The sequence below is a fragment of the Cetorhinus maximus genome, chromosome 10 (assembly GCF_964194155.1).
Source record: "Cetorhinus maximus chromosome 10, sCetMax3.hap1.1, whole genome shotgun sequence".
In the NCBI taxonomy this organism is placed as follows: domain Eukaryota; kingdom Metazoa; phylum Chordata; class Chondrichthyes; order Lamniformes; family Cetorhinidae; genus Cetorhinus; species Cetorhinus maximus.
This window is the reverse complement of record NC_135888.1, coordinates 42,094,695-42,121,278: the sequence shown is the minus strand read 5'-3', so window position 1 is coordinate 42,121,278 and position 26,584 is coordinate 42,094,695. Positions and strand designations below refer to the sequence as shown.

Genomic DNA, 26,584 nt, shown 5'->3' with positions numbered 1-26,584 from the left:
TGTATAAATAGACTCTGTTTACTGTAATGTCCTATTTAAGTAGACTCTGCTTGCTGATGTGTGCTGTTTAAATAGACTCTGTTTACTGTTGTGTGCCATTTATATAGTCTCTGTTTGCTGTAGTACACTGTTTAAAGGGGGCTGTGGTGTTCTAGTAGTCTAAGTAAGGGGGGATGACATCTTAGAAGGCTCCTGAAATGAAGCCACATGGGTAGAACTTAAAAACAAAAAAGGAGCAATCACATTGCTGGGAGTGTACTATAGGCCCCCAAACAGTCAAAGAGAAATAGAAGAGCAGATATGTAGGCAAATTTCAGAGAAGTGTAAAAATAATAGGGTTGTAATAGTGGGGGATTTCAACTTACCCAACATTAACTGGGTTAGTCATACTGTGATAGGTTTAGAGGGAATTCTTAAAATGCATCCAGGAGAGCTTTTTAAGCCAGTACGTAGAAGGCCCTACAAGAGAGGAGGCAGTTCTGGACTTAATTTTAGGGAATGAAGCTGGGCAAGTGGTAGAGGCATCAGTGGGGGAACATTTTGAAGATAGTAATCGTAACTCTGTTAGATTCAAGGTTGTTATGGAAAAGGACAAGGATGGGCCAGAAATCAGAGTTCTAAATTGGGGGAAGGCCGATTTTAATAAGATCAGATATGATTTGGCCAGAATGGATTGGGAGCAGCTACCTTTGGGTAAATCTGCATCAGAGCAGTGGGACTCATTCAAGAAGGAAATAGGGAGAGTACAGGGCCAACATATTCCAGTAAAGACAAAGGGTGGGACCAACAAATCCAGGGAACCCTGGATGTCGAGGGATATACAGGATTAGATAAAGAGAAAAAGGGAGGCTTATGGCAGATACCAAGGGCTCAGAACAGCAGAAGCCCTAGGGGAGTATAGAATGTGTAGGGGGGGAACTTAAACAGGAAATTAGGAGAGCAAAAAGGGGGCATGAAGAAACATTGGCAGGTAAAATAAAGGAAAATCCAAAGTTATTTTACAAGTACATAAAGAGTAAGAGGATAACTAAGGAAAGAGTAGGGCCTATTAAGGACCGGAATGGTAATGTGTGTGTGGAGCCGGAAGACGTAGTTAGGCTTCTAAATGAATACTTTGTGTCAGTGTTCACAAGTGAGAGGGACGTCGTGAGTATGGCAGAAGGATTGTGATATAATTGAAGAAATTAGCATAGAAAGGGAGGAGGTTCTAAGTGGTCTGACAGACTTAAAAGTAGATAAATCTCCAGGCCCGGATGAAATGTATCCCAGGCTGTTGAGTGAGGCAAGGGATGAGATAGCAGGGGCACTGGCAATTTTCAATATCTCTCTGGCCACAGGAGAGGTGCCAGAGGACTGGAGGATAGCCAATGTGGTACCGTTATTCAAGAAGAGAGGAAGGAAAAAACCAGGGAACTATAGGCCAGTTAGTCTAACCTCAGTGGTGGAGAAACTATTGGAAGCAATTCTGAGGGACAGAATTAATCTACACTTGGAGAGGCAGGGATTAATCAAGGACAGTCAGCCTGGTTTTGTTAAGGGGAGGTCATGTCTTACCAATTTGATTGAATTTTTTGAAGAGGTGACCAGGCGTGTAGATGAGCACAATGCATTTGACGTAGTCTACTTGGACTTCAGCAAGGCTTTTGATAAGATTCTGCATGGGAGGCTGATTACGAAGATAAGAGCCCATGGGATCCAAGGCGATTTGGCAAATTGGATCCAGAATTGTCTGAGTGGCAGGAAGCAGAGGGTGATGGTCGAGGGGTGTTTTTGTGACTGGATGCTTGTGTCCAGTGGGGTTCCACAGAGATTGGTGTTGGGTCCCTTGCTGTTTGAGGTGTATATAAACGATTTAGACTTGAATGTAGGAGGGTTGATCAGTTAATTCGCGGATGACACGAAAATTGGTGGGGTGGTAAATAATGAGGAGGATAGCCTTAGATTATAGGAGGATATAGATGGGCTGGTCAGATGGGCTGATGAGTGGCAAATGGAATTTAATCTGGATAAGTATGAGGTGATGCACTTGGGCAGGACAAACAAGGCACGGGAATACATGATGAATGGTAGGACCCTGGGAAGTACCGAGGATCAGAGGGACCTTGATGTGCATGTCCACCGGTCCCTTAAGGTAGCGGGACAGGTGGATAAGGTTGTTAAGAAGGCATATGGGATACTTGCCTTTATTAGCCGAGGCATAGAATATAAGAGCAAGGAGGTTTTGCGGGAACTGTATAAAATGCTGGTTAGGCCATAGCTAGAGTATTGTGTGCAGTTCTGGAATCCACATTATAGGAAGGATGTGATTGCACTAGAGAGAGTGCAGAGGAGATTTACCAGGATGTTGCCTGGGCTGGAGAGTTTTAGTTATGAAGAGAGATTGGATAGACTGGGGTTATTTTCCTTAGCACTGAGGAGATTGAGGGGGGACATGATTGAGGTGTATAAAATTATGAGGGGCATAGATAGGGTAGGCAGGAAGGAACTTGCCCCCTTGGTGGAGGGATCAATAACCAGGGGCCATAGATTTAAGGTAAAGGGCAGGAGGTTTAGATAGGATGTGAGGAAGAATTTTTCACCCAGAAGGTGGTGGGAATCTGGAACTCACTGCCTGAAAGGGTGGTAGAGGCAGAAACACTCATAACATTTAAGAAGCATATGGATGTGCACTTGCAATGCCATGGCATACAAGGCTATGGGCCTAGTGCTGTAAAATGGGATTAGAATAGTTAGGTTCTTGTTTGACTGGCGCAGACTTGATGGGCTGAAGGGCTTTTTCCTGTGCTGTAGACCTCTATGACTTTATTGCAGTAACGTGGGGCTGGGCTTTTCCATCTTTTGGCTGTGAACCTAATTTTGACCAACACAAGCTTAAGTCACATAGTAGCACAGTGATAATAGGAACACGCTAAATCAAAGAACACTAAGTCTAGAAGGGAAATTTAATTGAACTAACTCAATTGCTCTAAATACCTTGCATTTTTAACATCAATGTACTCTTGTGGAGTTGCATATGGGAGAGGAGAGGTAGACTGTTCAGTAACGACACCTTGTTTATACATCCTGATACAAACAATGGATTTCTCTGAGAGCTCTAGGGGGAATGCTACCTCTTGCATCGCAGCAGCATACCTTTTTCAGAAATAGATGACTGAGTAAACCCAAATAATGGTTTTCCTTGATAGGCCCTGGATCTGAACCTGGAGGACCTGAATTTGACTAGTTTTGGTTTAATGGACACCACGCTGGAGGAGGTTTTTCTGAAAGTTTCTGAAGAAGATCAGTCATTGGAGAACAGTGACATAGGTAAGTATGAAAGAACCAATGTGAGGCATCTTTTATTCTCCATGGATTGACTTCTTATATTTAATCTCTGTTGTTTAATAACAGTCACACAGTGCCAATTAAACAAAGAGAAATAGTTGTGAGTAGTCAAAATGGCTTCCAAATGTGATCTGCCTGCATTTATATAATACTTTTAATGCAAAAAATATTGTGCTTCCAAGATGCTTTGCAGCGATTCAAGGAAACTGGAGCAATCCAGTTCTTGATCTAATGAGTAGTATTAGATGAGCTTTTATTTTCCTTTTTCCCCTAATACATCCCTCCTCTGATGAAACCACTCAGTCATCCTGGGGTCTGGCGACGCAGGTCCTTATTTGCCAGTAGCTATCTGCTGAAATGTAAGTCTCAGAGGATGGCTGAACATGAGGGGCATTCCAGTATAGTTGAAAGCTGTCACAGCCTGACATGCACAAATGTGCAATGATAGCAATCAGGAGTGAAAACTCTGGGCAATTCTTCCTTCCCAGCACGGGTGCAAATTAAACCTGACCTTTGTAGCTTAGTACTACGATGCAAACAGAGTTATGACGAGGAAACACCTTTGACCAAGGCGTGCGTTTTCTCCACCATGTAAGAGGCTTCAAAAGGGTGTTGTGTGTACAAGTGATGAATGTGTTTGGTCTCAGACTTGGCTCAGTAGTACCTACGCTTGTCTCTGAGTCAGGAAGTTGTGGGTTCAAACCTCACACGAGAGACTTGAGCATATAATCTTGGCTGGAACTTCAATGAAGTACTGCAATACTGAGGGGATGCTGCACTTTCAGTAGCGCAGATGAAACCAAGGTCCTGTGTGTCCTCTCTGGTGGACATAAAATATTTCAAAGAAGAACAGGGCCATTCTCTTGGTGTCTTGTCCAACATTTATCCCTCATTTTAAAAATAGTTACCTGGCGATTTATCTTTCTTCTGTATGTGGGATCTTAGTGTGTGTAATGCAGCACACTTGTGGCATATAAGTTACAACCTAAAAATACTTCTACTGTTCACCTGATGTTTGCCTGCTCCTTCCTCCTACAAAAAAGCAGTGAAATTTGCAAAAAACAGATGAAATGTTAATAAATATGTATGGTAGTTGGAAATATCTGGAATGTCTCAAAACCTACAAAGTTTGTTTTTGATTTCTTGAAGATGACAAAGATTCAGGGAAGGAAGCCTTGCAGACACCACAATTGAACAATAAAAATGGTCGCCACAAAGACACCCCTCCAAAAGAAGGTACAAACACTCTGAAAGTGAACGTGAGCAATTTGGTCACCTGCGCGAGGCTAAGCCAATCCCAGTCCTCTGTGCATTCCTGCTCTTCTGTTGGTTCTGTTCGAGGTGATGAGATGGGTGGTTATTCCGAATTCTATGGAGACTATGCACCGCTCTTTGACAACCTGAACGACCCAGACAACCTCAGTTTACAAGGTATGGCAAAAGCCAAAGTTAAAACTGGAATGGTGTTTTCTATGTTTCGAGAGGTGGAAATTGGTCAAGGGAGAAGGAAGCCATAGGTGGACTTTGTTAACCTCATAGATTGAATAGCTAACTGTTTGGTTATTTCACTTCTGACTTAAGGACTCCAGCAAGCTATTTTCCCAAAGTGTTGAAATTAGGGGAAGAGCACCTCAAGGATAGTGAATTTAATCCATTTTTGGTTTTCTTTTAAATTCCTATCCCTTAACGTGAAGAATAACTGTACCAAATGTTTGCTCTGGAATGACCAGTGCCATGAGAGCACTCTCTAAACTCTTTAAACTGATGCCACCATTGACTCTGGTTAGACAGCATATCCATGCTAACAATGGAGATTTGTACATTTAATTTTAACACATAAAAACAGTTGCACACATTTTATCTCACTCATTTCTATTTTTGGCTTGGGGAACATACAACTCTTTGCCGGTTAATGGAGTTGGGAGTCGATCATTTTTAAGAATTTCCTGGTCAAGGAGCTGAACCTTTGCTGTGGGAATATCTCACCCAGGAGACAAAATGGGTGATGCAGAGTCATGTGCTGCTGGCTTTGTGTCCCACTTCTCTGAATAAATTGGAGTATGATATATTTTAGAATTGGCTGTCAAAGATTTCTGTACTCCTTGAAGGGTCAATGTGCCTCTCCTGTCTCTAACAAACTGGCGTTTAATACTGCTGCTATTGTACTCTGCTGTTCCAATCACCTATGCCATGAGGATACCAGTTAATTTGCTGTTCTACCTTTTGTGTTATTTCATAGCTCTGCTTTATATAATCTTACAACACACGAGGAGATCATTGTGTTTATTCTGGCTCTGTAAAAGAACCATCCAATTAGTCCCACTCCCCTGCTCCTTCCCCAAGTCCCAACAACCCTCCTTCTCTTTCCAAGTATGTACCCTTTCCCCATCTAATTGTATTTCAGGTTTCATCAACCATAACCTGTTATAAATGATCAATGTTTTCATTGGAGTCTGCCAGTAAATCATTAAAAATAACCCCTAGGCAGGACTAGTGTAGTTTGAGTCTGATATGTGGAACAACTTGATCAGTAAGTGAGCTGCACTTGTTAACACCACCAACAGTAACAAGCTTCAACAACATTCTGGGAACCTTTCCAACAAATTTACACATTTCCAGGATCTTTGTCCCACATTTACTTCCAGCCCATTTATGAACAAACTAAATGACACAGTAGTGTGATATAATTAAGTGGTCACAATTAAAATTGGCTTCAATTATATTGAAACATTTTTCCTATCAAACCAATGCCTACATTAGAGAATACTCCTCTGTCTAGTTCAGAAATCTGTTATATTGCATTGGCCTATTGGCTCTCTACCCTTGGCACAGCTCAACAGCAAGTTGGTATTTGTATGCAAAATGTTACCAGTATAATAATTGCCTCATTAGGTTTATAAAAACCTATTCTGTGGAGATTGACTACACAAAGTTTATAGCAGGTGGAACACAAGTTCTACCATTCCACTTATTTTTTTTAACCAGAACTGCAAGGATGTATTTTCATTCTGATTTCCTTCAGCTGATGAAATGTAAACATTTTAAATGAGGTGTTACAAAACTTTCAGGCTTGTAGCAGTTAAAAAAGAAACTTGAAGATGAAGGAACTTGAAGAAGAAGGGTCATAGAGACTCGAAATGTTAACTTTCTTTCTCTCTCCACAGATGCTGTCAGACCTGCTGAGTTTTTCCAACATTTTCTGTTTTTATTTGAAAAAGGAACTTGGTTGACTGAACATGGGTCAACACAATGGCTCGTAATTTCCAAGCTCCCCAGCACCAGATTTACGGGGGGGTACCCCAAAGATGTGTTGGGGAAACCCTCTGGCAAGTTCCCAGGTAAGGTTACGCATGGCAATTGCCCAGAGCTGCACACTTCGTCTGGACAATTGCGCTGCGCTGGGAACCATCTGAAAATGCAGTTTAAATCACAAACTTTGGATGATTCCGCTGGGGTTATACCAATAGTTACTCAAAAAAAGTTAGAAGAGTTAAAACCTCTACTAACTTCTGAGTAGATATTATAAAGACCCAGAACGACCCCACAGGACTGCCCCCAGCCACCGACCTCTGACACCCCCCAACCCCCACTCCTCGCCCTTTGACACCACCCCACCTCTCCCCCTCCCCCTCCCCCTGGACCTCTGAGCAACCCCCCAACACCCCGGACCTTTGACCAACCCCCCACCCCCCGGACACCCCCACCCCACAAATCCTATGCACTTACCTTCTCCCTGGCCTGTCAATTTCCCTGGCCCTTTAAACTTACCTGCTTTACGGCAGCAAGTGCCGTAAAAAAGGAGGGCGTGGCCTCACTGAATACATTGGAGTTGCACTTCGCTGGGGCCTGCGCAGATGCAGGCCCCAAGCAGCTCTGGTGAACAGAAGTGGCAATGTAATTTTTAAGACCGAGTAAGTAGCTATTTATTTCTTCTAATTCCTGCAGACCAGCGCTTTCCGACGCTGGCCGGAGGTTACGGCCCAATGTTGACTATTAACTCATTGTACAGTGCTGCATTTCATCAAAGTGGTGATCTCATTATGGTAATGTAACTGTGCTTACAACCCAACGCTGTTGGGAGATGAAGATCCAGTGTAGATTTATGAGGAGGGGAATGATGGGCAATCAGAATTTAGTGCAGATGAAATAGGAACGGTGGAGTTCTGGTGAAGTTGGCTTGAATGGCAGTAAAAGGGAACAGTCAAGTCTGAAAGTGAGACAGGCGTGTAAGAGAGTTTTAGCAGCAAAGGGGTGGATGCAGATTATGAAGGGGTGGATGGCAATCATGTGAAAGTTTGAAGTTTCAAAAGCACTGGGGTTGGTAAATATTTGTATTAATCTTGTCCTGGCCAGAAGACAGGAAGGAAAATATATATATCTCCACGTCAACCTGACTACTTTATAAAATTATTATTTTTATTTTAATAATGGACAAGGCTTTATCTTGACTAGCCATGACTCATACCAGAGGAATTTCTAACCTTCAGAAACCAGCAGGGACTGTGTTATCTTTAAAGAGGTGCTAATGCCCTCTGTGACTGCTGACAATCAAATTCCAAAGAAATGCACCCACCCCCTTTACATTTCTAAGGCAGAGCTCCAGTCAATGAAGATGATATGTCTGCAAAGGACAAAAGGGACCTTGACCCCTCTATTAAACACCTCAAGATTCCAGACCTGGGAAAATACGTTCTTTGTCCAATAACCAGGAGAGGAAGTGGGAAGTAAGTCAGATGACCTCCCTCAAACTGCTAGAACCTGTAATATTGCCATGTGGAACTGAACCCAGGCAGTCTACTATTTCATCATCTAACAGGTAGCAGCAGAAAGAGTTCTGTCCAGATGAAGTGCCTGGCCCTCATCGACACTGTGCGCTACTGGAACATTGGAACTTCTGTATCTGTGCCTTCAAGACTAATTCATCTCGATGTGCCTTCTCCCATTGTGGAAGTCCTCGCTTCTGGAAAGTCTGATCACCCTGCAAAAGTTTCAGCCTGTTAAGCTTTGAAGGAATACGCCACTCGACTTTTGATCCTGGACTCTGGAGTCACATGAAACCATAACTCTTATTTTTATCGTGGACTTGCCCTGTGCCATTTTCTTTCCCTTATCCCTCTTTCATTGTGTGAGTGTAAAAAGAGGCAGATGTTGCAAAACCCCTTTCCTGCGTTTTGTGTGTGTGTAAAATAAACTAACACTCTTACCTTATTTCAATATTGCTATGGGGTTATTAATAGAGGATTGGATCACTCCAAGCTGAAGGGTTGGGGAAAATACCCCACCACTTATAACTGTTCCTCAAGAAACCAGAACAGCCCAGAGAGGCTGGGCAACCAATATAATTTCAGCAAAACTCTGCAGAAGGCTGGAAAAAGTTCAGAGGCCCTGCAGGGGGGAAAGAACCCGTCAGGGATGAGGTGGCTCAGGGAAAGCTACCTGGGTTTAAAAAGGCTGAGATTAGGCCAGTAAAGTAAAAGAGGTCAGGAAAATGGATTTCAAAAGAGATGAAAGGAGTGAGCCGAAACCGAACTGACTTTACTAAATTAAACAGGGAACAGGGCCATTCCCAGGCAGCAAAACTAATAGTGAGGGAGCTGCCTCACACAGTCAAAGAGCCGTGTGGCAGAGCAGTAGAGGCTGGCCAGCCCCATGTGAGCCAGGGTGTCCCCAGAGGTCATGGGACTGATTAGGGACTGACTAACCCCTACAGTAACTAAATTGGGGAAGTCATTACCCCATGAGCAGGTCCACGCTCGCCACCACCCGAAAGGCAGAGTAAGTGTTGCAGTCAACTTCCAGGCATTGAAAACTGGTGGACAGTATTCAGCTGAGGAGCTGGGTGAAACAAAAAGGCTGGGATGGGAGTAGCAAAGTGTGGAGGAGATGCAGCCAAAGAGGGGCTAGTGGAGCCCTTCTCTAATGGGAAAAATAGGGGCACAGAAAGTCCTCAAACCTGGCCAGCAAATTAAAAAGGAAGGGAGCCCGTACCCCTGCTGGATGAGCAAGGGGTCTGGCTGTTTGAAAACTTTCTTTTCACTTTCTGAAGAGGGATGCCAGGAAAGTCATCAGATAGATGCTCAGTTGGTGAGGAACCTTGCCCAGATGTAAAACAAAAGGAGCCAGCACCCCTGCTGGGTGAACAGGAGGTCTGGCTACCCAAACCCGCCTTTCCGAATTTGGAGGCAGACCCGAGGGGTTCCCAAATACCCCCAGAGCTGGTGAGGAAACTGCCTCACCCAGTTGAAGAGCCACAGGGCACAGCAGCCGAAGCTAGTCCAAACCCTGTGAGCAAGGATATCCCCAAAGATACGGGATAGAATAGGAACGCAAAAAGGTCCCAAACCAGACAGAACAATTAAAAAAGAAAGAAACCTGTACCCCTGCTGGATGAGCAGGTCTGGCTAGACCACACCATCTTTCCAAACTTAGAGGGAGAATAGGGAAGGTCCCAAGTGGACATGCAGATGGTGAGGGAGATACCTCACCTAGTTGATCAGCTGCAGGGCAGTGTAGCATGAGCTGGACAGCCACCTGAGGGCACTAGTATCCCAAACAAAATGGGACAAGTTGGGAACCAACCCCTCCCCAAGCTAACAACCGATCAGGGGAAAACAGTAACCCTGAATCTCCGGCAACCTTGGGACTACCACACGGGGAGTTTAAGCGCAGTTAGAACCAAATTGAACCCACAGCCCAGTCAACCGGTGAGTGTCTACCAGAGGTGGACACATCTGAGGGTAGCCAGGAGGGGTCAAGTGAGAAGGAGGTTTCCCCACTTGAACTCTCGGCTGCCAGATGGGCACACCCCGGAATTTCAAATGCCCGATCAGCAACCCTGATCCAGCAGCAGTGGGACGATGTGGCCACCCTGCTCAGGAAATTTAAAGAAGTTCACCAGGATCCTCTGGAGGCTATCCCCACTAGCAGTCCATGACGTGGATGTGGGAGAACCCCCATCGATACATCGAAAGCCCTACCAGCTGAGCGCCAGCCAGCTAGCCCAGGTCAGGCAGGAAACCCGGCATCTACTGGACCCTGATATAGCTGGAGCTGCTCCTCCACTTGAGGGCAGTGGTGTTCCAGGGGACATGGAACTTGTTAGGAGAACAAGACCTCCCGCAGGCTGTTAGAACCTGAGATATCGCTGTGTGAAACTGATCTAACAGGTAACAGCAGAGAGAGCTCTGAACAGGTGATGCGCCTGGCCCTCATCTACACTTTGAGCTACTGGAACATGGGAACTTCTGTATCTGTGCCTTTAAAGCTAATTCATCTCTACATGCCTTCTCCCATCGTGGAAGTCCTCGCTTCTGGAAAGTCGGGTCACCCTGCAATGATTCCAGCCTGCTAACCTCTGAAGGAAAATGCCACTGGACTTTTGATTCTGGACTCGCGTGAAACCATAACTCTTATTTTTATCATGTTGTCCTGTGCCCCTTTCTTTCCCTTACCCCTCTTTTATTGTATGAGTGCAAAAAAGGTCGGACGTTGCAAAATCCCTTTCCCATGTTTTGTGTGTGCTTAAAATAAACTACCCTCCTATTTTGCGGAGAGGGATACAGTGGAAGTTTCGAGTCCGTAAGATCGCAAATCGGTCTGTCCGTAAGCATGACCCAGACCTCCCTGTCTCTTGCCATTTCAACACACCACCCTGCTCTCATGCCCACATGTCCATCCTTGGCCTTCTGCAATGTTCCAGTGAAGCTCAATGCAAACTGGAGGAACGGCACCTCATCTTCCGACTAGGTACTTTACAGTCTTCCGGACCTAATATTGAGTTCAACAATTTCAGATCATGAACTCTCTCCTCCATCCCCACCCCCTTTCTGATCCCCCTTTTTCCAATAATTTAAAATTTTTTTACAACTATATATTTTTTTCTTTTCCCTCCTATTTTTAAATTTATTTCGATCTATTGTTTCATCTCCACCTTTTAGCCCATTTCGATCTCTTCCCCCCACCCCAACCGCACTAGGGCCATCTGCCACTAGCTTGCTTCCCTTAATGTCCCTATTAGCACATCTTTTAGATAATATCACCTCCGTCAACACTCCTTTGTCCTTTTGTCTATGACATCTTTGGCAGTCTCTTCTTGGCCTCCACCTATCACTGGCCCCCTATCGAGCTCTCCTGTCCCACCCCCTTCTACCAGCTTATATTTCATCTCATTTCTATATGTCTTAGTTCTGATGAAGGGTCATATGGACTCGAAACGTCAACTGTATCCCTCTCTGCAGATGCTGTCAGACCTGCTGAGTTTTTCCAGGTATTTTTGTTTTTGTTCTAGATTTCCAGCATCCGCAGTATTTTGCTTTTACCCTTCCTATTTTACCTTATTTCAAGTTTGTTGTGGGGTTATTAATAGAGGATTGGATCACTCCAATCTGAAGGGCTGGGGAAACTACACCATCACTTATAAAGGGGGGAAATCCTAAATCAAAGATCCTTTATGTTTAAGGATGGGTATTGAGAGGAGAAATAAGGGCTGCTTAAATTAATCCCCCTCCTGTCTGTAGCAATCTAAAGACACCAAATGAATTATTACCACCTTGATCTTAGCTCTTTTTCAAGGAACAGTCTGGGATGTACTGACCAATCCTGTGTCTAAGGAAACACAGAAGAAAACTGTTAAATGAATAACGATTTTGCCAAGTAATTTAATTCACTTAATTCTATTTTATATGTTTTAGATGTCATATAATGTTTGGCAAGTTGCTAACAATGGATTGTAAATGGAATTGCAATTACAGTACTACAGAAATGATTTCACATGGTTGTGGATAATTGAAAGTGTATTTATGTCATTTGCTTCATCATGATATATTACAGTGCAATACCACAAGTCTTTAACAAAATAGCTGTGATGCAGCATATTGTTCAGTGATTCCACGCTGGGAAATTTTTAGCCCATTCTGCATCACAATTACTTTCACTTTATCAATAAGAGAAAGAAGAACTTCTTCAGTGGTGACCTTTCCGTTATCTTCCAAGATAAGCGTTTCCACCACAGGGTTCGTATGCCACTAAAACATGTGTGTATTATAAGTATAACAAAACTTGTAGCTTTATCACCCAAAGAGGTGGGTTTCACACCTAAACCATACTGCTTGTTGCATCGATTATGTAAAGTGCTCAAGCTCTTGGCATCTGATGAGGTGAAAGACTTTGAGCAGGTATTATTGTGGGCTTCAGGATCCTGACACTGGGACCAAATGTTAACAGTATGTTCATTATATCGTTAAGATGCACAGGTGAAGGGCATTGTTTAGTTAAGTACTTTTTATGTATTTAAAGCACTTATAAAGAAAGACATTGGGTTGGTAGTGAGGAAGCAAGCATATGTACTGCTGAGTTCTGTGAATAAACCCTTCATCAAGAAAACTATTAGTGCCTACTTTGGGATTGAAATAACATCAAATGGGGAGTCCCAAGCCCATGCTTGCTGGCAGTGCGCCCTCTAACACAGTCTTCCCAGAGGCGGTCTCCCAATTGGCTGCCTCCGTGCTCACAATCCAATTAAGGACAGTGGCCGGACTGTCAATGCTGCAAGCCCAATCAGAGGGCTGGCAGCTCTGGAGCCTTGGCACCTTGGCAGCCTCACCGGGAGAGGTGGATGCTGCTGAGGTAGATTGGTGACTGCGAGGCACTTCCGAATGGAAAAATGAATAATTATTCAGCATGGGGAAGGTGGCAAATCCATCGGAGTGGAGGGGAAACCCTTCTACATGGATAGTTGGGGCCACGAGGTGGTCTTTGGTGCCCGTGGCCACTTCTTTGGCAGCTGGAGCCTTTGACCCCTATGACTCCCCACTCCGACACCCCCCAAGACTGCCGCAGGGAGGCCACCTCCATTAAGCAGGTAGCCCCCGCATGTAGTGGGGGGGGCTGTGTTGCCACAAAAAAAATGCCAACAAAATCAGAAAATGGCCCATGATTGAGGCTTTAATCTTGTAAATTGGCTTATTGGCATCCCACCTCTCTGATGCTATGAACCGATTCACATTCCTGCCTATCCCTGGGAAACTTACCTGGCAGCGAGAATGCATCGAAGAGACATTCCAGAACTATACCCTCATATTTTGCCAGCCCACCCACCTCCAAGCCCACCACCATGTGGCCAGGAAGATTCTGCCCTTTGTCTCATCGAGCTATGGGATGAATTTTACACCTCGACAAAAACTCCTGTAAAAAGGGCTTAACCCACTGATTGGGTCTAAGGTTTTTAGGTAGGCAGTAAAACAATTAAAACCCGGAATAAAAACTCAAAATACTGGAAAAACTCAGCAGGTCTGACAGCATCTGTGGAGGGAGGAACAGAGGTAACTCCATCAGACTTGCTGAGTTTTTCCAGCATTTTCTGTTTTTATTTCAGATTTTCAGCATCCACAGTATTTTGCTTTTATTTTCGTTAAAATTGGCAATTCATTTAAACAATAACAGCTTACATACAGAAACAAAATACTGCAGATGCTGGAAATCTGAAATAAAATCAGAAAATGCGGAAAATATTCAGCAGGTGAGACAACACCTACGGAGCGTGCAACAGAGTTAATGTTTCAGGTCAATGACCTTTCATCGGAAAAAAATATCTAGTGTTATGCATGCAATTACATAGTGCCCATACATTGTAAAAGCTTCACAGGAACCTTATTCATTTAGCAGGGACAGCTACCATTGGATAAGATAGAAAAGGGATTGATACTTAGAGGTATAATTTTCTTAAATATTATACTTTCCATCAGTTATTTATTTAAGTGGGCTTGACTGTACTATTTACCTAAATTTGTTTTACTGCCTCACCTTACTTCATCTTTGATGAAATTTTACCCTATCAACTCCTTATTAAGATATGTATAATGTACCGAATGAGTACATAAACCCCTTTTTTCTAAACATCAAGTCGAGAGGCTGACTATGAAGGCATTAACTTTTTTTTTCTTCCATCATGGTATTTGGATGTCGGTCACAAGCCAGCATTTATTGCCCATCCCTAATTGCCCTTGCGAAAGTGGTGGTGAACTGTCTCCTTGAACCGCTGCAGTCCATATGGTGTAGGTACACCCACAGTGCTTTTAGGGAGTGGGTTCCAGGATTTTGACCCAGCAACAGTGAAGGGATGGCAATTTTTTTTACAGATCAGAATAATGCATGTCCTGCAGGGGAATCTGCAGGTGGTGGCGTTCCCATGTGTCCGCTGCCCTTCTCTTTCTAGCAGTAGAGCCATGGGTTTGGGAAGTGTTGTCGAAGAAGCCTTGGCAAGCTGCTGCTGGTATTTTGTTGATGGTACATACTGCTGCCACTGTGCTGGAGAGTGTTTAAGGTCAGGTTTAAGGTGGAGTCAGTCAAGTGGGCTTCTTTGGATGGAGCTTCTTGAGTGTTGTTGGAGCTGCACTAATCCAGGCAAGTAGCATGTATTTCATCACACTCCTGACTTGTGTCTTGTAGATAGTGCAATTGGGAAGTTAGGAGATGAGTTACTCGCCACAAAATTCCCAACATCTGACCTACTCGAGGTTCAGGTAAGTTTTTTGATCAGTGGTGATCCCCAGGATGTTGATAGTGAGGGATTCATAAATGGTAATGGCATTGAATGTCAAGAGGAGATGGTTAGACTCTCTCTTTTTGGTGATGGTCCTTGTCTGGCATTTGTAGGGTGCAAATTATAACCAACTCAAGCCTGAATGTTGTCCAGGTCTTGCAAACATGAACCACTTCATTACCTGAGAAGTTATGAATTAAATTAAAACTGTGGAATTATGAGCAAACATACTCATTTCTGACTTTAAGATGGAGGGAAGATCAGATATTATTTGGCCAGAGTGGACTGGGGGCAGCTACTTTTAGGTAAATCTGCGTCAGAGCAGTGGAACCCATTCAAGAAGGAAATAGGGAGAGTACAGGGCCAACATATTCCAGTAAAGACAAAGGGTGGGACCAACAAACCCAGGGAACCCTGGATGCCTAGGGATATACAGGATTGGATAAAGAGAAAAAGGGAAGCTTATGGCAGGTACCGAGGGCTCAAAACAGCTGAAGCCCTAGAGGGGTATAGAATGTGTAGGGGGGAACATCAAAAGGAAATTAGGAGAACAAAAAGGGGGCATGAAGAAACATTGGCAGGTAAAATAAAGGAAAATCCAAAGTTATTTTACAAGTGCATTAAGGGTAAGAGGATAACTAGGGAAAGAGTAGGGTCCATTAAGGACCGGAATGGTAATGTGTGTGTGTGGAGCTGGAAGACGCATTTAGGGTTCTAAATGAATACTTTGTGTCGGTGCTCACAAGCGAGAGGGACGACGTGGGTATGGAATTCAGGCAGAAGGACTGTGATATAATTAAAGAAATTAGCATAGAAAGGGAGGAGGTTCTAAGTGGTCTGGCAGACTTAAAAGTAGATAAGTCTCCAGGCCTGGACGAAATGTATCCCAGGCTGTTGAGTGAGGCAAGGGAGGAGATAGCAGGGGCGCTGGCAATAATTTTCAATAACTCTCTGGCCACAGGAGAGGTGCCAGAGGACTGGAGGATAGCCAATGTTATTCAAGATTCTAACCTCAGTGGCAGGGTAACTATTGGAAGCAATTCTGAGGGACAGAATTAATCTACACTTGGAGAGGCAGGGATTAATCAAGGACAGTCAACATGGTTTTGTTAGGGGGAGGTCATGTCTGACCAATTTGATTGAATTTTTCAAAGAGGTGACCAGGTGTATAGATGAGGGAAATGCATTTGACGTAGTCTATTTGGACTTCAGCAAGGCTTTTGATAAGGTCCCGGATGGGAGACTGATAACGAAGGTAAGAGCCCATGGGATCCAAGGCAATTTGGCAAATTGGATCCAGAATTGGCTGAGTGGCAGGAAGCAGAGGGTGATGGTCGAAGGGTGTTTTCGTGACTGGATGCCTGTGTCCAGTGGGGTTCCACAGAGATCGGTGTTGGGTCCCTTGCTGTTTGTGGTATGTATAAACAATTTAGACTTGAATGTAGGAGGGTTGATCAGTAAGTTCGCAGATGACACAAAAATTGGTGGGGTGGTAAATAGTGAGGAGGATAGCCTTAGATTACAGGAGGATATAGATGGGCTGGTCAGATGGGCTGATGAGTGGCAAATGGAATTTAATCCGGATAAGTGTGAGGTAATGCACTTGGGCAGGACAAACAAGGCAAGGAAATACTGGCAGTGTTTCCTCTTGCAATGGCAAAACCAATGAATAAAGAAAACAGGCGGCAGAGATTTTGAAAGCCTTGAGTGAACACTTTTAACCGTGAGTGAATATAACTTACGAACGCTATGTATTCAACACTAGAGCTCAAGGGGAAAAATAACCCATTGACTGGTCCGTGACTGCAGTAACACAACTTGCAGAATCAAGTGAATTCGGACAGCTAAAAGATGATCGGATTACAGATCAAATAGTCTTAGGCCTATGAGATTGCTCATGAGAGAAAGTCTACTGAAAGAGGAGAGATTTATGCTCAGGAAAGTGATAGATGTGTATAGAAATGCGGAGCTTGTAAAACGTCAGTTAGAGCACATGGATGGCAGAGCAGAGCAGGAGATACATTATGCTAAGAGATATTCCAGGCCATAAGAGTAGAGCAATCACAGACAAAGGGCAGGATGCAAATACTGCGGAGAACATCATGCAAAGGAAAAGAAGGGTTGCTCAGTGTGAGGAAAACAGTGTTTTAACTGCAAGAAATTGAATCATTTCACACACAAGTGTTTGGCGAGAAAAAAGCAAAACAAGCCGATACAGACAGCCACTGACGGGATATCATCAATAGAGCCTGATGAAGAACTATACGTATAGACGAATATACAAAATAAGAGCTGAAGTAGGCCATTCGGCCCCTCAAGCCTGTTCCACCATTCAATAAGATAATGGCTGATCTGTTTTTGTAACGTATTCTACATTCCCATCTACCCCGATAACCTTTGATTCCCTTGCCTAACAAGAATCTATCTACCTCCACCTTAAAAATATTCAACAATGCCTTCTGAGGCAGAGAATTCCAAAGTCGCAAAACCCTCTAAGAGAAAAAATTCTCCTTATCTCTGTCCTAAAAGGGTGACCCCTAATTTTAAAATGGTGCCCCCTAGTTCTGGACTCACCCACAAGAGGAAACATCCTTTCCATGTCCACACTGTCAATACCGTTCAGGATCTTATATACTTCCATCAAGTCACCCCCTCACTCTTCTAAACTCCAGTGGAAACAAACCCAGTCTGAGTAACCTTCCCTCAAACGACAGCCCACTCATTCAAGGGATAAATCTAGTAAACCTCCTCTGAACTCAGACGCATTTACATCCTTCCTTAAATAAGGAGACGAAAACTGTGCACAATATTCGAGATGTGGTCTCACTAGTGCCCTGTATAGCTGAAGCATAACATCCTTACGTTTATGTTCAATTCCTCTCGTAATAACAGATAGATGATAACAATACAACAGGTTGGTTCCATCAATTCTGTAGGTGATAAATAGTTTGTGACTGTTACTCTCCTTCTGCAGTCATCATTGTATCGAACAAATAAGAAGTGCCAGATAGACACTGGTGTGTCATGCAACATAATGACCCCCTCAGACCTGTGCAAAGTAGCTCAACATGGTGATCCAAAACTGAAGCACTTGAAAGTGAGGTTGAGGCTTTATGATGGCACAATACTCATACCGAGAGGACAAATTAGTCTGAGAGCCCAAAGCAATGGCAAGAAGGAAGATTTAGAGTTCCAGATCATAAGTGGGATGCAGCAGCCATTCATCTCAGCTGGAGCAAGTCTAAAGTTTGGACTGGTAACCCTAAATGTGCCAACAGAGATTCAGTGTGAAGCAGCAGCTTGACATGATCTGGAAGTCATCAACCCAGCAGAGACATTGAACCTGACAGACAAGTGTCTTGTTCAAATCAGAGAACTACCCAACAAGTTGAACTCTCCAAGTGCTACAAGAAGTAGTGACGAAAGGATGGCTTGAAAGCATCAAGGACACACCTGTAGTCATGAGCATATTGGGCATACCAAGATGAATTGACAGGCCATGATGACGTCTTGTACAATGGAAATAGAGCCATCATCCTTAAGGAGATGAGAGGAGAGATGTTAAAGCACATTCATGCAAGCCATCAAGGAATTGAATGGAGTCTGAGCAAGGCAAGAGAAGTGCTCTACTGGCCAAACATGAGCAATGAAATTAAACACCATATAGGCCAGTGTTGTGCTTGTGACGAGTACCTAGCTAGAGAGCCATTGATGATGCATGACATCCCAGACAGACCATAGATGAAGCTGGGAGTAGACCTCTTTACTATAGCAGGAAATGACTATATTGTCACTGTAGACTACTGTTCTGACGACTGGGAGTTAGACCAGCTGACTTCAACGATGACAAGAGAAATAGTAGAATGCCTGAAAGCACACTTCAGTCATTACAGCATTCCAGACATTGTGATGAGTGATAATAACCCTCAGTTCATGAGTGAAGAGTTCAGCCGAGTCACAAAGGATTGAGAAATTCAACACTACACATCATCTCTACACTATCCCCAGCCGAATGGAAAGGCTGAGGCAGCAGTGAAATTCGCCAAAGTTATCATCAAGAAATCGAGCAAATCTAGCACAGATGTATATAAGGCAACCTTCGAGTGGAGAAACACACGGACTGAAGACATAGAAAGTAGTCCAGTCCAAAGACTAATGTCATGCCACACCTAAATGATTCTTCCAGTAGCAAAAATGCTACTGAAACCAGAAGTAGTAATAGGCATGAGTGAAAAAATCAAGGTGAAACGGCAGAAAGCCAAATTTCATTTTGACAAGAATGTCAAACCACTACCATAGGCGAGCATTGGAGAGCCAGTCAGGGTACAAACCTTCAACGCTCAACAGGAGTCAGCCAACATGGAAACTTGGGACATGAATAGAGAAATTGTCACCTCAATCACCCAAGGTGGAAGCGGACAACTAAATATACCAGTGCAACCACAGGCATATATGGACAATTAGCGAAGCTGCTCCTGCACAGCCAGTCAGGGAGAAGTGATCTCGCCAGCTGTACTGAGTACAGAACTACCATTATTCCCAGATATCCACAGGTCCACAACAATGGAAATGGAACAGCAGCAGTTACCACAGCAACAAGTACCACAGGAATGACACTCTCCAGAAAAGGAACATCACCCAGTTGAACAGCAAATGACAATGCGCATGTGTACCGTTAAGCGACCTGCATGATTTAAAGACAATGTGTGGAGTTTTACGGCCCTGTCAGGGTGGGGTGTAAAATGCGGTGAGCAGTTCAAAAGTCTATTGACTTTGGTGGTATCATAAAATCCCGCCGGCGTAAAATTCCTCCCTGTGTATGCAATGCAGGTAGGAGATTGACTGGTAGGACAAACAGTTGTAATGCAAGAGAACAGTGGGTGTATAGTGCGTAACTTGGGTAACTCAGTTACACATGATCGTGCATGCAAATTTGCCTTTTTATTTAGGAAGAGGAGGATGTTTGTGTCTTTTGTTCGTTATGAAAAAGGGACGGTTGAGTTTTGAAATGCAACTGTACTACATTTCTGATCTGTTTGCTATAGTCAAGTGACCTCTGCCATGAGGGAAGCTCTGTAAACTGCCATCTTGCAGTCAGTTCAATAATGACCTTTCATTGAGAAAACACTGAAAAGCACTGCTGTCTTTGAATGTGAAATTGGTTTCTCTCTTTTTCCCTATATTTATCTCTCTTTATTTCTCTCCCCTCCTCCCTCCTTTTCAAGAAAGATAAGGATGGTATTTATCACTTTTCCAAACCACAACTTTTTATATCTTTTCATTTTCAAATTAAGCTGCTTGATGTTGTTGTTAGCCCCATCTGGATGACCCATATTGAACAGTTCACCCCTTTAGGTGTCAATCACCTCCAACATACATGTCAGGAATTATAATGAGCCCAAGACCCAGACACATCACCAGGTGGGCTTACTCCCATAACTCAGCAGCCTTCATTGGCTAAGGAACTAAACACCTCCAGGTCAAAGTGGCAATGTTTTCAGCCTCCTGATAAGCTGTCTCTAATTTGTGATCATGTCACCTTGGGCCTGCCACTCCAAGAGAAGCACTTTGTCTTACTGAAGCAACCAGGACCTTCAGCATTAGCTCTTTCTGTTTCCTAGAGATCGACCTGAAAACCAATCCCAATCTGAAAACACCTCAAGGCACTTTTTAGGGTATTTTTGCTACGTAGGAATTGATTTTGATTCTAGATGGAGTGTCAGGTTTACCACTCAGCTCAGATTGAGTAAGATGCAAGATTGTGACTAGTTTGCTCAGCATGAGAGGATGGAGTTTGTGGCATATGGGAAGGCTGAAGACAATGCCTTTGGTCCAATGTTGAGTTGAAAAACGTTGAGATTCTTCCAGGATTTAAAGTTAGGCAAGAAAGCTGACAAACTGGAGATGGTTGAGAGGTGGAAAGAAGTGGTGGAGAGAGATAGAGCTGGGTATCGTCTCCTTGCATGACCCTAGAGCTACATATAGTTTCTTGAGGGACAGCACATGATTAAGGAAAAGGGGGAGGTGGGGAGAAAAGGGAAGTCACTGATGGTATTACATTGGTTACATTCAGATGGATAATAATGAAATTGTGCGCAGGTACTTACACAAGTTGAGTGTGAAGCCAAGTCCCAGATGTTATAAAAGTATAATAATTTTCAGAATGTTTTTCTGGTTTAGTGTAAAGTAGGTTTATGGGGGCTTTATGTTGTTCTGTCTGTGTGCTGATTTAATTACATCTTGTAGCCAAGCAGACTGCAAGTTCAAGTTATCAAAAGAAGTAAGATGTGGAAGTGTCTTTAATATGTTAATGAGTAAACATGGTTGGGGTCTTAGTCTATAAGGTGTAAAGGGAATTACATTTTTAGATGGAACGGGGGATTTGGTCTTCAAAGGGATCCCTGTCTGTTCACAAATAGCTAGACAAGCAAGTTAAAGAATGTGTTTATTTTTCTCAAGGGTTACTGAAAATATATAGTGGCAACATGAAAGATTTATATTATGAGAAAGGTAAAATTCCAAAGACACATGGACAATAGGATTTACACATTAAAAGGGAGAAGCATGTATAAAGGAGAATGAAGCTATGTATCAGAGGAAGGTATTGTTAAATCTACCAGAAGTTTGATAAGCATCCAGTGTTTGTGCATTAAGGCTGCTATCTACAGAAACCGAAGCCGGAGAAAGCCACTTTGAATTCCACTGTCCAGGGTATTGTGTTTAACTTGCTGGATCTGTTTAAAATCTATTTTTTTTAAACTGTTGCCTTAACGGGGGGTGTAACTGGAAACCAGATTAATTAGGGGTTTTAGGAATTATTATAGTACCAATTTGTAGACCTATGTATGTGCTTGAAATCTTTTATTTAGTTAATAAATGTTTAATTTAGTTTTTAAAAAAAATCTCAAGCCTTGCTGGACTGATTACTTCTGAATTCAGGGCCCGCATCTCGAAATAAATACAAAATGCAAAGCTGTTGTGATAGTGTGATCAAGTTTCCCTCGTGGATTTGATCCACCTGGCACACATCATCTGCCGTGTGATAACACAGGGATGAAATAAATAGTGCACTGATCCACTTCACTGTTCACCTTTGTTAATAAATGGCACTGTATGGGGGAAGGGGTATGTCATCAGTGTTCAAGAGCACAGATGAAACAATCTGAAGGTGCAAACTACATTGAACAAATTATTTCTGTTGGTAAGTTTGCAGCTTTGAAGAATTGGATATGCGTGAATGAGTGTCAACCATGACCTAACAGCTTCCCAGGTACTTGAGGGCACTTTGGTAGGTCAACAAAGTATGTTTGTCTTTTGTCATTGTCCAGCCATGATCAAAGATGTCTCAGCCATGGGTGGGTTCTGTTGAAGGCAAAGGAGTGCTTAGTTTGTAGCACTTAGAATGGTAATGCTCCCTAATCAGATTCAGCACTTTTGATTCCAAAAGTAAAACTATGTATGCTTCTTTTACCTTGAAGGAAACAATCACTCATTTTTCCCAATTTGCTAATCTCTTTAGAATTCCATCTTGAACCTAAAGCTCCCCTAGTGACAGACTTCGATGACGTTGGTCTGGAGTTCATTTCCCATTTGTTTTCTCCAGGTCAGCATTTGGACTTGTTCAAAATTCTGTCTCACCAGTTACATCAATACAGCCGCTCTCTTGGATACAGGTGGAATGCCTCAGTGAGCTGTGTGATCAAAGGACATGGAAATGGAGAAGAGGTTCAGTGCTGTATAAAAGAGAAGATTTTGGTTCCCTTTCTGTCCTCCTCCCTAGATACTCACTGAATTGTGGTAGTGAGCCATACAAATCAGTCCCAGGTTTGATTCCTTTCAAACAGGATAACACTAGGGCCATTACAATTATACCAATTCCTGGGATAAGAAGAGAAAAATCGAAGAGAGTTCTCACTTCTAATTGCCATGCAGTGAAAAAGTGACCCCTCTTAGAAGCATGGATGTGTGGATATTGAATGAGGTGAAAAATGGACTGATTTCTTTGGGATATATGCCAGTAAGGAGTGAACACCTTCAGGAAAGGAGCATCAAAGATATTGGGGGCAGAAGTGGAAAATTTGCAAAGTTGTAACTGCATCTTGAAAGCTGTTACTTCAATAAATAAACTTAATTGTTCAAGTCAACACAGAAGGTTGCAAATATTATTAAATATTGATGGAACAAAAGAGTCCATAAAATCAAGTATATATGGTCCAAAACATTTACTGTTTTAGGATAAAGCTGAGCAGGTGGGGAAATGTTTTTAACAGAAAGTGCCAGCAAAAAATAAGATTAAAAACTCAGATTTTCAATTGGCTGAAGTGATTTGGGAATATTCCCAAATGCTTATCGCTGTTTTTCTCCTCTTGTCATCTACAGCAGAACCAGAACCTGACCTGAAGAGCTTTGTCCTGGAGGGTCAAGGAAGTACCAAACTGGAGGGTTCCTGGCTGAAACTGTGCCAGTTCTATGGGCTGATAGTGAAGCGTTATCACTGTGCCAAACGCAACACTAAGAGTCTTTTCTCCCAGATCCTGCTCCCAGCGTTCTTTGTGTGTGTGGCAATGACGGTGGCTCTCTCAGTCCCTGAAATAGGTACTACAATCCAAAATACACTATGTATTGACAGGTTTAAAAAACTTAATAGATATCTTTGAGTAGAGCTGAGATTTATTCTTTGGAATTGCCATATTACATGACTTCCTTTATATTTTCACCTACGGGATATTTACTGAATTTATCTCAATTTTTCCAGGTGACTTGCCTCCTCTGATTCTTTCTCCATCTCAGTACCACAATTATACCCAACCTCGAGGAAACTTTATACCATATGCAAATGAAGAGAGAAATGAGTACAGGTATGAGATTAAAGGAGACTTTTAAAACCAGTCGTTGTAGCTTAATTTATTACAAGATGTTACGGGAAACGGAGAGCATGTAGAGGTTGCGGAAGTACTGAATGAGAGATTGTTTAGGTCATCAAAGCTTGCTGCTTCTACAGACAATGCACCTTTTGTTTTATTAAGAATTGTGTTCAATTTATTTAATCATCTGAGGGGTGTGAGCAACCACAGCTGAAGTCTCCTGTGTTTTTTTCCTGAATTCCCAAGTAAGACTCGAGGATATCAACCTGTCATTGCAACCTTACTTTGTTCAACTGTAAATACTTACATTGTAAAAAAAAAAATCATCTTCATTAGTCCCTGAAATGCAAGAATCTAATGTCCTGCTGGCTTCCAAAGACTGCCACTCATATGTTATGCACAGAAAAGTGTATAACCTGGTTATATGTAGAAAATGAACCACAATATAGCTGTTTATAACACCAGAAGAAAATCAATAGAACATATTTCACTTCAGTACAGACCTCTTAGCTGACATCTCTTTGAATAGAAATATACATATATATATATATATATATAAATGTAAACACTTTGCTAACCCTGTTAATGCAATCCTAAAGTTCAGCCTATTCTCATGGAATTTTCAGGTGTTTGTGCATATATTGATGAAACCCGTAGAACTGAAAAATTGTCGGAAAGCAGCCCCACATATTTTGTTGACTGGTCTTGGGGCTGCCAGTCGACTCCTGTTCCCAGAGGCACTCGAGGGAACATAAGACCGTAAGACATAGGAGCAGAAGTAGGCCATTCAGCCCATCAAGTCTGCTCCGCCATTCAATGAGATCATGGCTGATCTGATAATCCTGAACTCCTTCCTGCCTTTTCCCCATAACCTTTGATTCCTTTACTGATTAAAAATCTGCCTGCCTCAGCCTTGAATATACTTAACGACTCAGCCTCTACAGCCCTCTGTGGTAAAGAATTCCACAGATTCACTACCCTCAGAGACGAAATTCCTCTTCATCTCTGTCTTAAATGGGCGACCCCTTACTCTGAGATTATGCCCTCTGGCCCCAGACTCTCCCACAAGCAAAAACCACCTCTCAGCATCTACCCTGTCAAGCCCCCTAAGAATCTCATATGTTTCAATAAGGCTGCCTCTCATTCTTCTGTGCTCCAATGGGTACAGGCCCAATCTACTCAACCTCTCCTCATAAGAAAATCCCTCCATACTGAGGATCAACCTACTGAACCTTCTCTGGATTGCCTCCAATGCCAGTACATCTTTCCTTAGATAAGGGACCAAAACTGTTCACCATATTCTAGGTGTGGTCTAACTAGTTCTAGCAAGACTTCCTTATTTTTTTGTACTTCATTCCCTTTGAAATAAAGGCCAACATTCCATTTGCCTTCCCTACTACCTGCTGAACTTGTATGCTAGCTTTTTCACATATGAAAAAGGAAAAGAAAAGACTTGCGTTTATGTAGTGCTGTTCCTGACCTTAGGAAGTCCCAAGGTGCTCAACAGCCAATGATGTACTATTGAATTGTAGTCACTGCATAATTAAAAAAAAGGTTACCTACCCTACTAACTCTGTATTATGTCAGATTAGTCGAGCTTCTGGTGGTGTGCGGTAGCAGTGCAGAATTTGCCCATTTTTTCTAAAAAAAAAGAATTGTCAGGCTCATTTAAAGAATCAAATATAGGAATGTAAAAGTACATGGCTTTCCCCAACATTGGGATAAATGGGTATTGTAGGAGCAGAGTATGAAATGATTGATTACATAAGTACTTAAGAAATAGGAACAGGAGTAGACCATTTGGCCTCTCGAGCCCGATCTGCCATTCAATAAGATCATGGCTGATCATCTTGCGTTTCGATTTCCACATTCCCATCTAACCCCAATAACCTTTGATTCCCTTGCCTAACAAGAATCTACCTACCTCTGCCTTAAAAATATTCAATGACCCCGCCTCTACCACCTTCTGAGGCAGAGGATTCCAAAGTCGCGCAACCCTCTAAGAGAAAAAATTTCTCCTCATCTCTGTCCTAAAAGAGTGACCCCTAGCTCTGGACTCACCCACGAGAGGAAACATCCTTTCGACATCCCCATTGTCAAGGCTGTTCAGGATCTTGTATACTTCAATCAAATCACCCCTCACTCTCCTAAACTCCTGTGTAATTCCACACCTGATTAGTGCTTTTTCTTGAATGGGCAGTAGTTAATTGGGAAATAATGCAACTGTATTGCATTCCGAGCAACCATGTTTTGAAGATAATTCAAAAAATATTTGGTACAAATGTGTGTTTTTGTTTGAGCATAACATTGTTTTTATTCTAACATAGGATAAAGTTATCACCTGATGCCAGCCCTCAGCAACTGACAAATACCTTCTATCTACCCTCGGGGATTGGAGCTACCTGTGTCCTGAAAACTCCGTATAACAGCACATTAGACCAGCTTGTGCAGACCCTCAATCTTTCGACCAGCGAGACCAAGATGCTGGCCTCCAAATACTTTGACTCAATGTGCCTGGACTCATTCACTCAAGGCCTCCCACTCTCGAATTTTGTCCCACTGCCCCCGTCACCTGCTCCATCAGATTTTCCCGACATGGGAATAGATGAAGGAATGCACACATGGAATTTGACAACATCACCGGTTACAATGAAAGGTGTGTATTTTAGCGCGATAGAATAATGAGAGGGCCTCTTGAGATCCAAATGTTTTATGGCAAGAGAGCCACCTCCACTAAATTTTTCAAAATTATTTTCTATATTGAATGCAAATTTAATAGGGACACTCAAAATATACTGTATAAGAGTTTTCACCTCACCAACAGTGTCCAGAAGATTGGCCAATGTAGAAAACTTAC

The 26,584-nt window shown here is 42.8% G+C and overlaps 1 protein-coding gene across 7 annotated transcripts in view; it reads left to right on the top strand.

Annotated features, from left to right (window-relative positions):
- The window catches only part of abca2 (ATP-binding cassette, sub-family A (ABC1), member 2), a 576,571-nt gene that overhangs the window by 444,887 nt on the left and 105,100 nt on the right, over positions 1-26,584 (top strand). For 4 of the 7 annotated variants that reach the window (XM_078550344.1, XM_078550349.1, XM_078550350.1 and 1 more), the window contains 5 exons: positions 3,186-3,306; positions 4,474-4,755; positions 23,243-23,458; positions 23,619-23,721; positions 26,055-26,383. In XM_078550344.1, the coding sequence (XP_078406470.1) occupies positions 3,186-3,306; positions 4,474-4,755; positions 23,243-23,458; positions 23,619-23,721; positions 26,055-26,383 (1,051 nt within the window). The remainder of the gene's footprint in view (positions 1-3,185; positions 3,307-4,473; positions 4,756-23,242; positions 23,459-23,618; positions 23,722-26,054; positions 26,384-26,584) is intronic. The other 3 variants (XM_078550348.1, XM_078550347.1, XM_078550346.1) reach the window with 3 other exon arrangements.